This window comes from Henckelia pumila, chromosome 4 (genome assembly GCF_033568475.1).
Source record: "Henckelia pumila isolate YLH828 chromosome 4, ASM3356847v2, whole genome shotgun sequence".
NCBI lineage: Eukaryota > Viridiplantae > Streptophyta > Magnoliopsida > Lamiales > Gesneriaceae > Henckelia > Henckelia pumila.
In genome coordinates this window covers 143,082,401-143,100,402 of record NC_133123.1, presented here as the reverse complement: position 1 = coordinate 143,100,402, position 18,002 = coordinate 143,082,401, and the positions used below count along the sequence as shown (strand labels likewise).

Genomic DNA, 18,002 nt, shown 5'->3' with positions numbered 1-18,002 from the left:
TAACGAATCAATAAATAATGTTATATGAATTTAGTTTAGTGATTCTAAAAAATAATTAAGTAATTTGTTGATGTTGATTAATAATTAAAATTTTCTTAACAATAATAAGTGAGAAATCTAGACACAAATTATCGTGTGCGTGCATTATATGAAATCATTTTGATACATTAACTCAATAAGTACTTCCAATATTATTATGTTAATACATTATACATTTATCATGCATGTTTCTACTTGTATATAAATTATATAATGCAAAGACTATCTTATGCATGGTACGTGGAGTGTATCATACTGCATAACATGTTACTATTGCTATTATCATGAATATTAATTCAATATATATATATGTAATATTTTCTCATTAAGTGAAACAGACCATATGATATTTGAAAAGATTACCAATATATACGGTGATTGTCATGATTATCCACACACAGCATATGCCACATGGCTTTGTAATCTACTAACCATTTTGCATAGAATGTTGATTGTCCTTTTTCTCTTTAATTAAGAAATCAAATTACATATATATATTTAGGGATGTAAATGTTAAATAAGGAAATGTTTGGAAGACGCACCAAACGGATGGAAATTCGCATATGCTACGTATATATGACGAATTTAATACACACAAGAAAACATAAAATAAAAATGATATGTATATTCGTTTCCTAGAGAAACTTTAGATGGCTAAAAAAAATAACATAAATAAGAAGAAACATTTAGCAATTATATATATTGTCTCGAAAATTAGGTAAACAATGAGAGTGAAAAAACCTCACATGACATGACCCAAAAATCCCAAATTCTCATGCAAAATATGCGTGGAAAAATATTAATGAAAGTATTACAAAATATTAGCATGTCTTCGCATTAATTATAGGAAAAAGCTACTTAATTAGTTAATGAAATATTTGATTTTGTCTATATATATATTGAGGGGACATTATTATTAATTATATATATATATATATCCATATATTCACGAATAAAAGAGACATGCTAATACAGATTGGCAAGGGGAGGGGACACAGTAAAAGGTGAATACCCCACGCACTAAGACATAACCAGCTGGTAGTCTCCTACCTCACATGCCGCATTTGCTCGGCTAGCTCCTTGTGATACCCCACTACCTCTTAATTTCACTTAATTAATTCTATTCATACCAAACAATTTTAATTTACTTGATTTTTTTCATATATACTTTGCTTATTTTTTTCCCCCAAATCCCAACATTTTTTTTTCTTAAATGTTTCTTATCGGCTGAATTAAGTACTTGAGAAAGAAAATGTGTGGACTTCATTCGGGCTTGTCAAAGACTCAAATTGTCTAAGAAAATAAAAACTCAATCCAACAAAAGATGACTATTGATTAGGCATCAATTTTTTCATTAATCAGATTCACCAAACCGTAGCCTAGCAACAACACCATTGATAACAGTAAAATCATACTAATTCTAGTTTCGCTAATCTTCTCGATCGGTCTTCGTCTTGATGCGTGGTTCCCTAGGATAAGTCTTGTTTGTTTGTGTGTTTGGTAGGTAAATGCCATTGAAATTGATATTAATTTTATTTTTATTATTTTTTAAAAAAATAAATAAATAAAATTGGTATCGATTTGATTGTTCAATATTATCACGTATATGCGTTTAATATGATTATTAATTTACAATTATTTCATGATCTAATTTCGATATACATATACTTCAACGTTTAAAATATAATAACTCCTCATAAATCAATTTAATTTGATCCATCTATTTATGAGTTTCTTAATTAATTTTGGCTAAAATTTGGCACATTAAAAATTTTATATACGATAATAAATTCAACAGAAAATTAATAAATTCATTGTATCTGTATCATGCTAGCTTTGCTTATTATTCTCAAAAAAAAGAAAAGAGAAGAAAACTTTGCTTATTTAATTACGTATATGTATGTTCTGTTAAGACTAATTAAGCGCATGCAAAATATGTTTGATTGAGTCATATTAATCAATTGTTTGTAGAATATTAATCAATTATATTTTGAGCGTAGTGCAATACTGCGAGCATTCTATATGTATGCGTAATTAACTTGTAAATGTTTATTTTAAAAAATACTTGTTTTTTCATCTAATTATTTAATTAGCGGGGCTGAAATTCATTTGAAAATATATTAAAAACAGATTCTCCGCTATAATTTTTATAAGATAGCGAAAGCGAAGATATACTAATTTGTAATTCTATAACGTTCAAATATACACATGCATTGGACTTGTGTGCGCTGTGGCTCTTTTCTAAATAACATAATATTTTTCGTTATTTTAAGTCAAGAATGAACTACAAAGAAAAATAAATTATACAAGATTCGTACTCTAATATTGATCATGCTATTTATAATATATTATGACCACATAACTATTAATTTTTACTTTGTAATGTTAGATTTGATTATAAAAATGACCCCCATTTTTGCTTCCAATCAAACAGATCATTAACAAAAGTGATGATCGTCGGGAGATGATTGGGACTACATATGGTGGATGCCCTAACGTTACATATATTATATATCAGATTGCATAGCTAGCGTGGTCCATTAATAAAATTTATGGCTTTTAATAAATTTTTTATTTAATAAATGGCAAATATTGCAGTGGTCCATCAACATATATATTTGCTCATTATATTATGATTAAGTCTTACAATAATAATAATAACTAGAACCTTGTTGCATGCGCCGCGTGTAAAATAATTTATTTTTATAATAAAATTATATTTCAATTAATTCTTTCAGTTAAAATGATGATATTATATATTAAATACAAAAATTGGAGTGAAAAGAAAAGAAATAGTTAAATTAAAAAAATAAATAAATTATAATGAAGGGAAAAAAATTGAGATAGTGGAGGAAACAATTTTTTTATTTTCAATTTATTGACATACCAAGAGACCATAAGACCTTTTCACTTAATATATAATAATAATAATAATAATAATAATAATAATAATAATAATAATAATAAGTACTCCAGTTTTCAAAACCTATCTCATTGAGATGTTAATTAGATTTCGTTTTTGGTGAAATCAAGCTTATAATTAATGGTTACACATGAATCATTAAATTCATATATCACATTCAAATTTAAGTACTCAAACATTTATGAAAATCTAATTTTTTTTCGGCCCTTAACTTATTGAAGTAGTCATGTGTGTACCGATCGACTGACTCCACCATTAATTTATAATTGCATCCATGATATAAAACAATATTATATATGCGTAATATCATGAAATTGCATTTATTCACAATTCAAATGCGCGGTTTCATCAATTTAATGATAGCACGACACAATGCCCTATCTACATATATATATATAGATTAATTACATCAAATCATAATTAGAATTTCAAGAAAACAAATGATCACATGATTTTAGAAATATTTTCATCTTAATTAACGAATAATATATATGCAAATATTAGTTGAAAATTCACAGTCAATTGCCTTTATCATACGTGTCGTATTAATTAACCTTTAAGTCCCATCATTTGCATTCTTTGTGATACTTTTAGAAATTAAATTAAATTGAATAGAGATCCGACGAGCTAGCTGCACTCCAACACTAACAAAAGTCAAATACGAAATTATGTCTTCATTAATATAATCATCCAGTACTTCATATTTTTCTATAGCTAATTATTATTATTATTACTATATATTATTGATCATATATAACTTATAATATTCATTTGTGATTTTCTCAACTTATAATTGATTGTGAACGATTGATAAATGTGATTAGGGGTTGGTCAAATTAAATCACAAGAAATTAATTAATTAGATTAAACAGAAAATGGAATTAATTAAAGCGATAGGGGCGGATGAAAAGGTAATTAAGATCGTAAAGCTCAACCACTGGAATTCATTGCTTGGCCCTCAAACAAAGAACCAGAAAACCCCGAGACTTGAATACAAATCAATTCGAGCAACCACTTGAATGAAAATTTTTCTTTGCTTTTTGACTCCAATTGGTGGACTGCAAGTTAAGATATATATAACTTACCCAACAAACAACTCCTTCATTCGCAAGAAAGAATTTTCGAGTACAAAAGTCGACAAGAATTTATAAAGATATCTAACTTAGCGACTGAATTCATGAATTTGATAGAAAATAAATTTATAGCTATAGCCATCGATCGAGAGGGAAAAAATATATATAGCTTTTAAAAATATTTATGTTTTAAAATTTTATTTTATAACTATGATTGCATATATACATCATTCATTTTTTCAACATAACTTCTTATTAATCCAATATATTGTATTAATTTTCCCCAATATTCCTGCCGATAGCTAAGATGCAAACCAAGTAATTAACCACAAGCAGCATGAGACCCCACAACTTTTCCTTAACTTGCTATATCTTTACATTCTGGTTTTCCTCGTATATGGTCGTTAGATTAGATTATTTCCCTCTTTCCAAATCAATGTTATAACCTTCTTGTAGGAACGGCGTGTATTATCTTAAAATTAAATCTTGCACTTACTAAATAGCATAATTAAGTTGTGATCTATATATAATGAGAATCGTCCCAAGAGAAAATTTACCTATATATCACGAATTGTAAAATATATATATTTAGTAAGTTTGCGGGTTACAACTTATAAATCAGTCGATATATATAAAGTATATGGTTAAAGAGGATCATATTTAATTTGGTACTTCATGCCCATCAAGGATCAGTGAGTCTAATATTAAATTGCCTACTTTATGAGAGGTTGGACAGAAGTCAAATTATTGAGATCCATTGCGGTAGATATGATATAATACAATTAATTGCTGATAAATTTATATATCATGTGAATGAATGACTCAAAAACATCAATTTAAATGCTGTTAAAAAGTTAGTTTTCCCTTGTAGTACATTGTGGGTTAAGTTAACATGCAAGGGGTCCAGCCAAAGATTTAATTTGTTAGCCTAACTAAACATATACATTTATTTTGTTGCAATGTTATATTATGAATTTAATTTACTTTGATGGCTAAATTTATAAATATTGTGTAAACTAGATAGATATGGGGTGCAACTGTACATTGATCCACTTCATCTTCTCCAATATATACGATATGGTATGGTTTGTAACAAATGATATCATGTAGTAGATTATATACAAGAAATGGTTTATAACTAAATGATAACGAGCTAGGAGATATGTATATATGTATGCATTGATCAAAGTTCAATTAAGCACATATCGATATTCTACACGTTGAGCTAGAATATGAGTCAAGCATCATTCACTAAAATAACATGAATATCGATTCGAGTAATGTATGAGATCACTCTAAATTACATATGTGATTATTAAATTAAGACACCGAAAGATGTTACCTTTCTTAGGTACAAATTGAATGTCGTCTATGTATCAACATTCATCGGTAAAGTATGCTAGCTAATAAAATGAAATATATATGCGCATGGCCCATTTGATGTCACTTATATAAGGTACACAAATTAAAACAAGTGTATCTAGATTAATTTCATCAACAAACTTTACCACTCATTTCCCCTTTATAGTTGGCACCTCACATTTTTACAGCCTTTTGTCATTGTAATGCATGTTTAAATATATAATAATTAATAATAATTGTTAGACAGAGAGTATGATCAGCAGCCAGCAGAACATTGTGATAAGATTGAAGCCAAACCACATGATGATGGGACTAAAAATTCTTTCACTAACCATTCCCATTTTGCTTTTGATCCCCAAAACCTATGAGAAGTCACTATATTTGTGATATAAAATATATGCTTTTATTCCAAACCCTAAAATCCTAACCTTTTTTCTTCTTTCATTTTGCTTTTCTCAAATGCATGTGTGGGTATGCTTTGCATCACATGCTCCTCCTCGCCCACCCTTTGCCTTTCTCTTCTAACAATATTCTTATCTTTCCTTTTCATCCTTCTGTCTAGCCCCTTTCACTTAATTTGCCCCACCACCCTATTTTTTTTTTCTTTGATTAATAGATTCAGGGCCCAAATTCATAGATTTTATAGGATAAACTTGATAATTTTTTTTTTAGAAACTAATATATATATATATATATATATATATATATATATATATATATATATATATATATATATGTGTGATATTTTTATTAATTTGTCAGCAGTTGCTATATGCTATCTAGTTTATTTTTCAGTTGTATTTGATGGGTTTAAGGCTATTCGATCTACATTTGTTAAACGAACTTGCAAGTTGGGGCATTACGGGATCTAAAAGAACTTTAAGTTATTCTCCAAAATCTTTGAACTCCATAAAATCTTGATGTACACACAATTACGTCGTAGGATTTTTATTTTTATTTTGAAAAAAATTATTATTATGAGCTTAATTCTTAGCAAGAAATTTGAAAAGAACTATAATCTCACACATGCAAGCATATTCTCTTGGAAATGTTTATATATTGGCAAGAATGGAGAATTCATAATTAGAGGCTCCGACTAAATTTACTTTTAAGTAATGAATGAAACTGAATTGTTTGACCAAGTCTTGAGACGTAATTGATCACCACTTATTTGAATACACATATATATATAAACAAGAAGGGAAGGATATCATTAGTGTCATAATTAGGACTGAATTAATAATGTGATTCCCAAAATGTAATGATAACCCATGTGGCCATATTGCCCTCTCAAAGCACTTATGAAATCTAAATATATTCTTTAATTCTGTCTTCCATCCTTCAGTGTTTGGATAAAAATCGCAAGTACTTTGGGTCCAACTTCTATCTAAGCATTAATACACAAGACAGGTCATGTGTTGCATGTCCACTTTTTATTTACTTTTTTTTTTTTTTTTTCTATCGGAGTTTTGGGCACTCGTTTTCACTCACGCATATGCGCTAAATTTATATTTAAAAATTATTTTTGGCGAATAAGGCAAAACTTATGTATATAATTTCAATGTAAGTTTGAAAATTTATTCATTTTGAATAAACAAATTGATTTCAATCAATTTACCGGAGGTAGCCTACTATGTTGACTTAAAATCGACACTATTTGTCTAATTAATACAAATTCTTCAGATTTTTTTTGTTACATTCGAGTGTAGACTAAACAGGACTTGAAAAAAATAAATAAATCGTAAAAGCCCATATAAGTGTGGAAGAAAATTGCCCATCTCGAATCAGTTAAGTATTTATTTCTTATAGGGCTTATACAAAGAAGGCGCATGTTCTTTTTTGACTCAATAAAAAAATTATTCAGAATTTCTTAAATTGGTTATTTTGTGAATTAGGGCCATTTTAGATTTCATTTGAGAATTCAATTTTGAATTTTTGATTTTATGTCTCTCAAATTTCAATAATTTCGACTTGTCAAAGTCGTGATCTTGGGATTTTTTGGCATGTAAATTTGAAATTCATTTTGCATGAAATAAATTTATTCTAAAGTCGGTATTTTATCATTTCCAGTATTTTGTAAAATAGTTGGTTTATCGAACAATTATAAAGGATAATAATTTTATTTCATGTATCTATATACTATTTTATAAAAGTTGGGGCAATCATAGAAACTAATTTTGGTGTGTCAATCACACCAAAATATGTTTTCCCAATTTCACCCTAGACTTTCTGTTACAAAAAAATTAAGTTTGTGGGTTTAATAGTAATTTAACTTACCCTCACTTTCAGTTATTTTGATATTTAAATTTGTTTTCTGCATTTCATCCAACATTCGGCCACCACTTTCCTTCGTTTCACGTTATGCGTCTTCCACGATAAGCAACAAAAACTGCAATTGGTGAAACTTTTAGACTATGTCAATGTCGTAAGATTTTTTTTTATTATGATTTTTTATTTGTTCCCTCCACATGGATTTATGTTGTTCTAATAATATATTTGATATCAATTACAATATTCCACACAACCACTGAATCACATAATGTTCATGAACTACATTATACACACAACAAGTGTGCATCGTGTACCAGTAAGTAAATAAACTTTGCAACTAATAGAAATCCCAAAAAAAAAAAATTAGAAGATCACATTTAGAATGGTTTTTTTTTTTTTTTTTGAATTTTATGAGGCTAGCGGTAGCATAAATAATAGAAACTAAAACTGTAAATGACTTAAAACACCCTTGAATCTGAATTAGAACATCGAAAGGGTAATGAAACAATTAGTTTAAAAGAACGAATATAACAATATCGAAGCCTTTTGCAAACAAATTAAATAATTGTCTACAAAATTAAACGTAGATAAATGTAGATACAAGTGTTCATCGCATTCTCGAATAGGGACTACATACGTTGCATTATTTTTAAATAAGAAAACGTTGAATAAGATGATACTCATTTCAGTGCATTCTTGAACATGGTCTACCTTGGTCTTATTTCTTTATTACCAATTATTCTCGGAAATTTTTTTCTTGAATTCTAGCTATTGGTTCTATACTATTTTATAAAAATTGGGGGCATGATAGAAAATGATTATGTTTTCTTAATTTCACCCTAAACCTTCTGTTACAAAAAAATTAAGTTTGTAGGAGAGTAGTAATTAAGTTACCCTCACTTTTAGTTATTTTGATATTTAAATTTGTTTTTTTGCATTTCATCCAACATTCGCCGCCACTTCCCTTCATTTCACGTTCAACGCGTGTGCGTCGTGTATTACTAAGTAAATAAACTTTGCCACTAATAGAAATCCAAAAAAAATTAATAATTATAACATCGCATTGAAAATGAGGTTTTTTGAATTTTAGGACGCTATGGGTAACATAAATAATAGAAACTAAAAACTATAATTGACTTAAAACACCCTTGAATCTGAATTAGAACATCGAAAGGGTAGTAGAACAAATAGTTTAAAAGAAACGAATAGAACAATATCGAAGTCTTTTGCAAACAAATTAAATAATTGTCTCAAAAATTAAACGTAGATACTTGTTCATCGCATTCTTGAATAAGATCTCGCTCCATTCTTGAACAGAGTTTTCTTCAAAGAAAGGTATGTGATAGGTTACACCTAAAAATTCAACTGGGCCTGAGCCCAATCATGAAGGTCTACTCCGAATATTTTAAAGGCCCAAGCTTAATTAAATATAATATATATTTAATTCAAGCAGGCCCCGATTTCTACAAAAGCCCATAAGAGGCTCAAGCCCATAAAGCTCTCCAAACATCTATAAATAGCTCAAGTCACCTCATTATTAAGGTACACACTTTCTTTAGCACTATATTGCTCTACTCTCGATTATTATTCCTTGAGTAATAACTGACTTGAGTGTCGGAGTGCCTTCGCCGGGAACCCTCCCGGCTCCTCTGACTTTGTTTTGTGACGTAGGAACGACCTACTGAAGATCTCCATCAGGAACATACAAGGATTCGTTGATACTCCGGATTTTGCGGAAGCAACGTGTCGAGTACAAGTGATTTTTGGCTACATCAGCTTGGCGCCGTCTGTAGGAACCCGTTCACTACGTCATTGAGAACACATATTACTTCAAAAATGTCTCAAGAAAATATTAACAATGGAAACGCACCGCCGAGTATTACTCTCACCCGTGAAGACTTGACTGCGCTAATGAAAAACACAGCAGCACTCGCAGCAAAAGATGCAGTTGCACAGTACCTAGAAACCCGCAAGCGCAAAAGCAGCAAGAAAAAGGCTCAGACTGAAGGCTCGTCATCTCTTGACCCTAATAACGGAGACCCAAATAAAGATAAGTCTAAAGTGAATGATAAAGATCAAGGGGGGACCAAGAAAAATACTACTCAGAAAGATGGTGAAGCAAGTGTTCACACAGTTCATGACATTTTGGGCGAAAACAACATCACTAATCCAGCTCGGAAGGATGGATCTCGCACACATGTAACTGGAGAGAATATGTCCGCAATTTTGCCGTCACGTCGAAGCCCCTTCACTGATGATATATTATCTGAAGCATTACCAAAGGGAGTCAAAATCCCCAGCTTACCTGAGTTCGATGGAACGAGTGACCCCCAAGACCATATTGACAAATTCTACGCGAAAGCGGATTTGTATGATATCACAGATGCTGCGTACTGTAAAATTTTCCGAACAACATTATCAGGAAGAGCACTCACATGGTTCAACAAGTTACCCTCTGGATCTATTGCCAATTTGGAGCAACTTACTGACTGCTTCATCCAGCAATTCTCAATTAACAAAAAATACCCAAAAACAGCGGCATATTTGTTCACAGTCATTCAAAAAGAAGGAGAATGTTTGAGGGACTATGTTCGGCGATTTACTCATGCGGTGCATGAAGTTTTACACGTGAACCATGATTTGTTAGCTGGAATAATGCAACAAAATTTGCGCCATCGGAAGTTCAAAGAATCAATAGCGGGAAGGCCGCCCAAAAACTTAGAGGAATTATTGGAAAGAGCTGAGAAATACATACGGGTTGAAGAATCTGTAGAGCCACACTACTTGAATAAAAGAAAGAGAGAAAAAGATAAATCAGATATTAGAAAGCGAGACGAGAAGCGAACAACACAGGGCCCCCGCCTCCAAAATACACCCCTCAATGCACGTCTGACCGATATACTGGTAGTGGCTGAAAAACAAGGGTTGTTGCGTCCCCCTCGCCCAATGCAAAATAACCCAAAGCGCCAGCATTCGGACAAGTACTGCTATTTTCATAAAGATAAAGGCCATACTACAGAAGATTGCTTTAGTTTGCGAGCAGAAATTGAAAAACTCATAAAACGCGGGCATTTGGGAAATTTTGTGGACAAGTCCCGCGGTGAGAAGAGAGATGACAGGCGTCGGGACGAACAACCAAAACGTGACTATCAAAAGCGACATGATGAAACTGGGAAACAACATGAACGAGCTGATGAAAATTTGCCCTTAGGAGGGGTAATCGCCGTAATCACTGGGGGGCCTGCTTGTGGCGACTCGAACAATGCAAGAAAAGCTCTTCTGCGGGCAGCAAAAGGAACCAACAATTTATCTAGCCCCACATCCTTGTCGATATATGAAATTGGAACCATCCAAGAGGGATTATCATTCAGTGACAAAGATCTGGAGAACCCTCGGGGCACCCATAATGATGCTTTAATTATCTCAGCCACAATCTCCAATTTTTGGGTAAAGAAAATTCTAGTGGATTCAGGAAGTTCAGCCGACATAATTTTTCATGATGCATTCGTGAAGTTGGGTATTAGTAATGCACAGTTAGCTCCAGTGAACACTCCACTAGTTGGATTTTCCGGAGAAATAGTTGAAGCTTTGGGAGAAGTAACGCTTCCTCTTTCCTTGGGTTCTTACCCCAAAAGATCTACTAAAATGATGAAATTCCTTGTATTAAAGGCTTCATCTGCATACAATGTGATATTGGGACGACCAAGTCTCAATATATTCCAAGCCATCGGATCGACATATCATATGAAGCTGAAGTTTCCGACTCCAAGAGGAGTAGGAGAAGCCATTGGTGACCATCGTCTAGCCAGAGAATGTCATGCGGTGACATTGCGGGGTTCATCAGGAAATCGTAAAAGACAAGTTTCTAGTGAGGAAAGAGCACCGAAACCTGGAAAATTTTTACGTGAAAACGGAATACATTTGGTGGATGAAGAAGCCCAGAGCAAAGAGAGAATAACAGCAACCGAAACTCTGAAACATATGGCAATCATTCCAACTGATCCCAAGAAAACCCTAAAGATCGGGACCGAATTACCTCCTGAGCTGGAAGAAAAGTTGAAAAATTTTCTTGGTCGCAATTTGGACGTGTTTGCTTGGGGTGATGAGCATCTGCCAGGAATACCTCATGAATATGCGCTTCATCACCTCCGTGTTGATCCGAAAATGAGACCGGTGAAGCAAAAGAAAAGAGCATTTGGTCCAGAGAAAAATCGGCATATAGCCGCGGAAGTGAAGAAACTCTTAGCTGCAAAGTACATCAGGCCAGTTTCATACCCAGATTGGCTTGCAAATGTGGTTTTAGTACCGAAACCTGGAGGAAAGTGGCGTTTGTGTATAGATTTCACTGATCTCAACAAAGCATGCCCCAAAGATCCGTTTCCACTCCCTCGAATTGACTTGTTAGTCGATTCGACAGCATGATGCGAGCTGCTCACTTTTCTTGATGCATATCAAGGATACAATCAGATCGGCCTAGCGCCAGAAGACCAGGAAAAAGTAAGTTTCATCACTGATCGAGGAATTTATTGTTATGAGGTAATGCCATTTGGGTTGAAAAATGCTGGAGCTACCTATCAACATCTGGTAAATACCATGTTCGAACACTTGATCGGGCGTAACATGGAAGTTTATATTGATGACATGCTCGTCAAAAGTATTCAAGCGTCTAATAATTTGGAAGATCTTGAGGAATGTTTCAGTATACTCAGAAAATACAGGATGAAACTTAATCCGGATAAATGCACTTTTGGTGTACGAGGAGGCAAATTTCTCGGTTATATGGTGTCAGAACGAGGAATAGAGGCCAACCCTGAAAAAATCAAAGCAATTTTAAACATGAATCCTCCGAAGAGTGTAAAAGGCATCCTAGAGTTAACATGACGTTTGGCCGCCCTCAACCGATTTATCTCAAGATCTGCAGACAAGGGTTTACCATTTTTCAAAATGTTGAGGAGTGGGAAAGATTTTCAATGGACAGAAGAGTGTCAGCAAGCATTTGACGAGTTGAAAGTGCATCTGACCTCTCCCCTGTTGTTGATAAAACCAAACGAAGGTGACACCCTGTTGATTTATTATATCAGTCGAACTTTACACGGAGCAGAATTAAGATATACAAAGATCGAGAAACTGGCACTGGCTTTGGTAATTGCAGCGAGAAAATTACGTCCTTACTTTCAATCTCATCCAATAATTGTACTCACCAATCATCCTCTCAAACAAATTATCTCGAGTCCTGAAGCATCAGGAAGAATGGTTAAGTGGGCTGTTGAGCTGAGCCAATATGGAATTGAATATCGCCCGCGTCCAGCGATTAAAGCACAAATTCTGGCTGATTTTCTAGTAGAGATGACAGTAACTCAAGAAGAAAGCTCCACCCAAACATGGATGGTTTATGTCGACGGGTCATCAACCTCTACAGGAAGCGGTGCAGGTATAGTTGTGGAGAGCCCACAAGGAGATAAATTTCAATATGCCGTCAAATTTCTATTCCCTGCAACGAATAATGAGGCAGAATATGAAGCTTTCATCATGGGAATTAAATTGGCCCTGTCGGTCGGAGCAAAAAGACTGACGATACACAGTGACTCCCAACTTATCGTCAGTCAGGTTAATGGAAATTATGAAGCGAAGGAAGATAAAATGTTTGAATACCTCACTCAAGTGAATGAGATTCTCTCGCGTTTAGACAACTATGATATAAAGCAGATACCTAGAGGGGAAAATGAGTCAGCAGACCGCCTTGCCAAGTTAGCAAGCTCCTTGGCCAACATTGATAATAGGAAAATTACATTCCTAACTTATGGCAAGGAAAAAACTGATGGAAGTGATGTTACAATCTTCTGTGCTGACAGCGAAGAGTCTAGTTGGAAAGATGAAATAATCGACTATTTGAAGCAAGAGAAACTACCTGTTAACCAAGTCGAAGCTCGAAAACTTAGAGTGAGAGCTGCTCGGTTCACGATCATTGACGGAGAACTGTACAAAAGAGGTTTCTCTTTACCTTACCTAAAGTGTCTAACGCCAGCTAAGGGAAACTATGTGCTCCGTGAAATTCATGAAGGAATATGTGGAAATCACTTAGCTGGTAGAGCTCTCGTGGGGAAAGCATTGCGCCAAGGGTACTTTTGGCCAACGATGAAGCAAGACGCTATTGAGTTAGCAAAACATTGTCACGCATGTCAAGAGCATGCTAACTTCCATCACCAGCTGGCTACAATCTTACAGCCCCTGGAAAGTCCTCTACCTTTTGCTCAATGTGGAATGGATTTGGTAGGTCCTTTTCCTCCTGCTACCGGACAAAGAAAATTTCTGATAGTAGCTGTGGATTATTTCACCAAATGGGTCGAAGCTGAACCATTGGCCAAAATATCCGAGAGAGATGTAATCAATTTCTTATGGAAGAATATAATATGCAGATTTGGCATTCCTCAAACCTTGGTTTCATACAATGGAACTCAATTCTCTGGAGCGAAGATAAAAGACTGGTGCAAAGGACTCTCTATCAGGCAGTTCTTCACTTCTGTAGGGAATCCTCAAGCAAATGGGCAAACCGAGGTCACCAACCGGACCATTCTACAGCACCTCCAAACACGCCTAGGCAATGCCAAAGGAAAATGGGTGGATGAGTTGCCAAGTGTTCTATGGGCATATCGAACCACTCCACGCTCTTCAACTGGAGAATCTCCTTTCAACCTGGCCTACGGAGCGGAAGCTGTGGCTCCTGCCGAAATCGGAGAGCAATCATGGCGAGTGAAATAGTACACTTCATCTGGGAATGACCAAGCCCTCCGAATTTCATTGGACTTGGTGGATGAACTGAGAGATGAAGCTTCGACACGAGCCGAGAGATATCGAGCTTGTATGACTAAAGCATACAATGACAGAGTCAAACCAAGATCTTTCCAAGTAGGAGACCTGGTCTTGAGAAAATCCGACATCTTGAAGTCTGTGGGTAAATTAGACCCAAAATGGGAAGGCCCGTACAAAGTAATTGAGATTGTGAAGATTGGAACATATCGCCTCCAACATTCAGATGGAAGAATACTTCCCAGACCTTGGAACGTGGCCAACCTGAAGAAGTTTTATGCATAAACTGCAACTCTCGCCAATAATAGGCTAAATTTACCTTTTTTGCTATTAGCATATTTTCCTTATGTTTTCATATTACAAGTTTGTGATACATTTTTCAACTAATTTGATTATTTTATTATACAAGCAGATTACTTTGTCGAAAGCTTATCATATCTCCTTCTCCTATACCAACTCTTACTTACGATGTAAACGTCATAGACCCTAGCAATCATAAAAAAAAATTTCCAATAATAAAAGGCTTGGCCAGTCCCATGGGACATTTGAACTTATGATGCTGTAAGAGGTCAGGACGACATAATAATATTATAAGTCCCGGGATACCTCACCATGTACTAAGTGGGTTTAGGACTTCCCCATGAGACAAAATCTTGGGAGACTGATCCCCTCCCAAGTACTCCAATATTAAAGCGATAGTATTTTATCCATCAAGCAAGTATGCAATAGCAACTTCAAAATACAAAGAGATATGATAACCGACAAAATTGAATATATAGAAAAAAGGGGAAATAACTGTTTTTCCTTTATTCCTCCACCAACTGCTTACGCACTCAAAAAGAGCAAACAAAATCTAAGACTTCAAAGTCTTTATTACAAATAAAAAAAATATTGCCCAAAAGTGGCAAGAAATAATAAACTAAACTGCTCCACGGCTCCTAAGAGTACTCTCCATGTAGCTTCGACACGCACCCGTCGTCATTATTCAAGCTAGAAGTTCGAACGCAAAGCTTCGATCATCTCCTCGTCACCCAGACCTCCCAATAAATCTCCTAAGGGAGGATCCGAGTCATCCTCAACTCTTGCAGTACTTGGCTCCGGAATTTTAGGGTGAATCATCATAATAATTTCCTCCGGAACAAGTTTAGTTTTCCGTAGTTCTTTGCGACAATCCACGACAACTTCGTCATGAATAACAATCGCTTGTTGAATCACTTCATCTCTAAAAGCTGTGGATGCTCGATAGCCTTCAATCGCTTTTTCTCCGGTACTTCGCAAAAGACTCTTGCCTACTGTCGAGTTGAGAAAGTTTTCTCCGGTCTCCGATTCATGGGAATATTTCCCCTTAAGTTGCTCCATCTCCTTGCACGATGCATCGTACTTTTTGGATTTCTCTTCAAGCTCCTTTTGCGACTTGAGAAAATCATCCCGTGCCTTAGTAGCTTCCTCGCCGAGTCTTTTGCACTCTCCCCTTAATGACGTTACTTCTTCATCCAATCTCTTATCAGAATTTTGGGATCTCTCTTCTCGAAATTGAAAAGTTTGGGCAAGCGATAAAATCTGCAAACACCCATAGATAAAGAGTATTATTTACTACATAAAAATCATAAAAAGTAACAAACATATAATAATATACCTGGAAGGCAGACGAGGCAAGAGACCGAGTTAATACTTCGGTAGGCTGAGGCAGTAGATGCAACCTGTCATGATCTCCAATTAGATTAGCTCCGATTCTCCAACCAATCTCTGGATCCTTCAAATCCCAAAAAGAACCAGCATTATTCTTATGATTCACACCCTCCAAGAACAAGTGACGACCCTCACGAGTGTCGGGAGGAACTGTTTGTTCATCATCACGTCTTCTTTTTGGATTTATTCTACCATTAGCATTCTCCCTAATACGGGTATCACGGTCAGCATCATTTCTTCTGCCACCATTCCTTCGGTCACGAGTGTCAGTATTTTTAGATGGAGGACCAAAACGATTGACACGGTCGGATGGCCCGGGAGAATTCCTCCTCCTTGGAATCCCTTGGGAATTGTGATTACCTCGATCCACTGGTGACTCTTTTCTCGATGTCTTTGACGGAGTTTTCTCGTTTTTCTCTATGCAAGCGCGAACCTCCGCCAAACTTATTTTGTCACCTACAAACAAACACAAAGAGAAGAGGGACAATGATCAGTAAATAAATTTAATAAATTTTAAATTAACACGAGTAGAAAAATCCAAAGAAGACGCAAAATACAGTTATCAAAATTCAATTTGAACAAAGCATTACCGGCAGGAATCAAACTTTTTGGGTCAACCAACTTCTTGAAGAGGCCTAAGGAACGACATTCAAGTTGCAATTCACGGTGGATTTTGCTAAAAATAATTTTCCTATGGCCCGGACTCCAAACTATGGGAACCTTCCAACCATAATCCCAGACATAAACAAAATTTTTTCTCCAATCACTTTTCGGAGATGGACAACGAGATAAAAACTTACAATCTCCCCGAGGTAGAAAATAAGTATAGGAACCCAGCATGGAGCGACGCACCGAGAAAAGCGCATAAATAAGTCTATAGTCAGGGACATTTTAATTTCACTCACTATACGTAGGAAACACGTAAAGAGAAGAATCGCACTTGGTGTTAATTGACTTAAACTCACCCCGAGACTATCTACAATTTCTATCAAAAAAGCATGAGGAGGAAGCGAGAAACCAAAATTAAAGTACTCCAGATATACAGTAAAATATCCCGGAGGCGGTTCATGGCAAGGATCTCCATTTTTGGGAATCTTAAGGATATTTCTAGAGGATAAGTCAAATTTTTGACTTGGACTTAAAATCTCCGACTCGTCCAAAAGACGCTCGCTCACTCCTCCCGAAGACTCTTCAGAACCACTATTATCGCAAGAATTCGGGTTACTATCAATTTTTAAACAAGGTGATCTCCTCATATCACGAGATACCACCGTTTTCAAATCACTCAAAGAAAATAGACATTCGTCAATTTCACTATCATCGCCACACTCCGCTGGCGAAGGAGAATAAGTATCTCGGTTAGCAACCAATACCGAAAATACTTTACCTCGTGAAGGGCACCCTGCAACGATTTTTTTTTTTTTAAAAAAAAGACACGTATAAAAAATAAATTTTAACAAAGAATTTTTTATTGTGTAATATCAAGTTAGAATGGCAAAAAAAATTGTCAGTCAGATATAATAATAATAACAAGAAGTAATAGCATCGAATGATAATTAAATGTATATTTCAAAGCATGTATCATTCTGTGTGTATATAGCTATGTATACGCATATATCCCCGTCATAGACCGAGTTCATCGTCGCCAACGTCGTCCAACGTCGGCAACAGCATCGCCACCATCATCGTCCTCGAAGTGCAAGCGGTCGCCGGTATCTCCCTCCTTGATTTGTAGCGCCGTCGTGCTCCTCCATCTCCGATCGAGTACAAAATCTAGCTCCGTTCCCACCGGAAACGCAGCCATGACTGGAACTCGAGGTTATGACCTCCAACCCGCC

General features: G+C 34.9%; 1 protein-coding gene across 1 annotated transcript; it reads left to right on the top strand.

Moving 5' to 3' along the window:
* The first annotated feature begins 9,504 nt into the window (after window positions 1–9,504).
* On the top strand, window positions 9,505–12,090 carry LOC140861941 (uncharacterized). The gene has a single exon (XM_073264940.1). It carries the CDS (start codon window positions 9,505–9,507, stop codon window positions 12,088–12,090), a length of 2,586 nt encoding a protein of 861 aa, XP_073121041.1.
* Window positions 12,091–18,002: the final 5,912 nt, after the last annotated feature.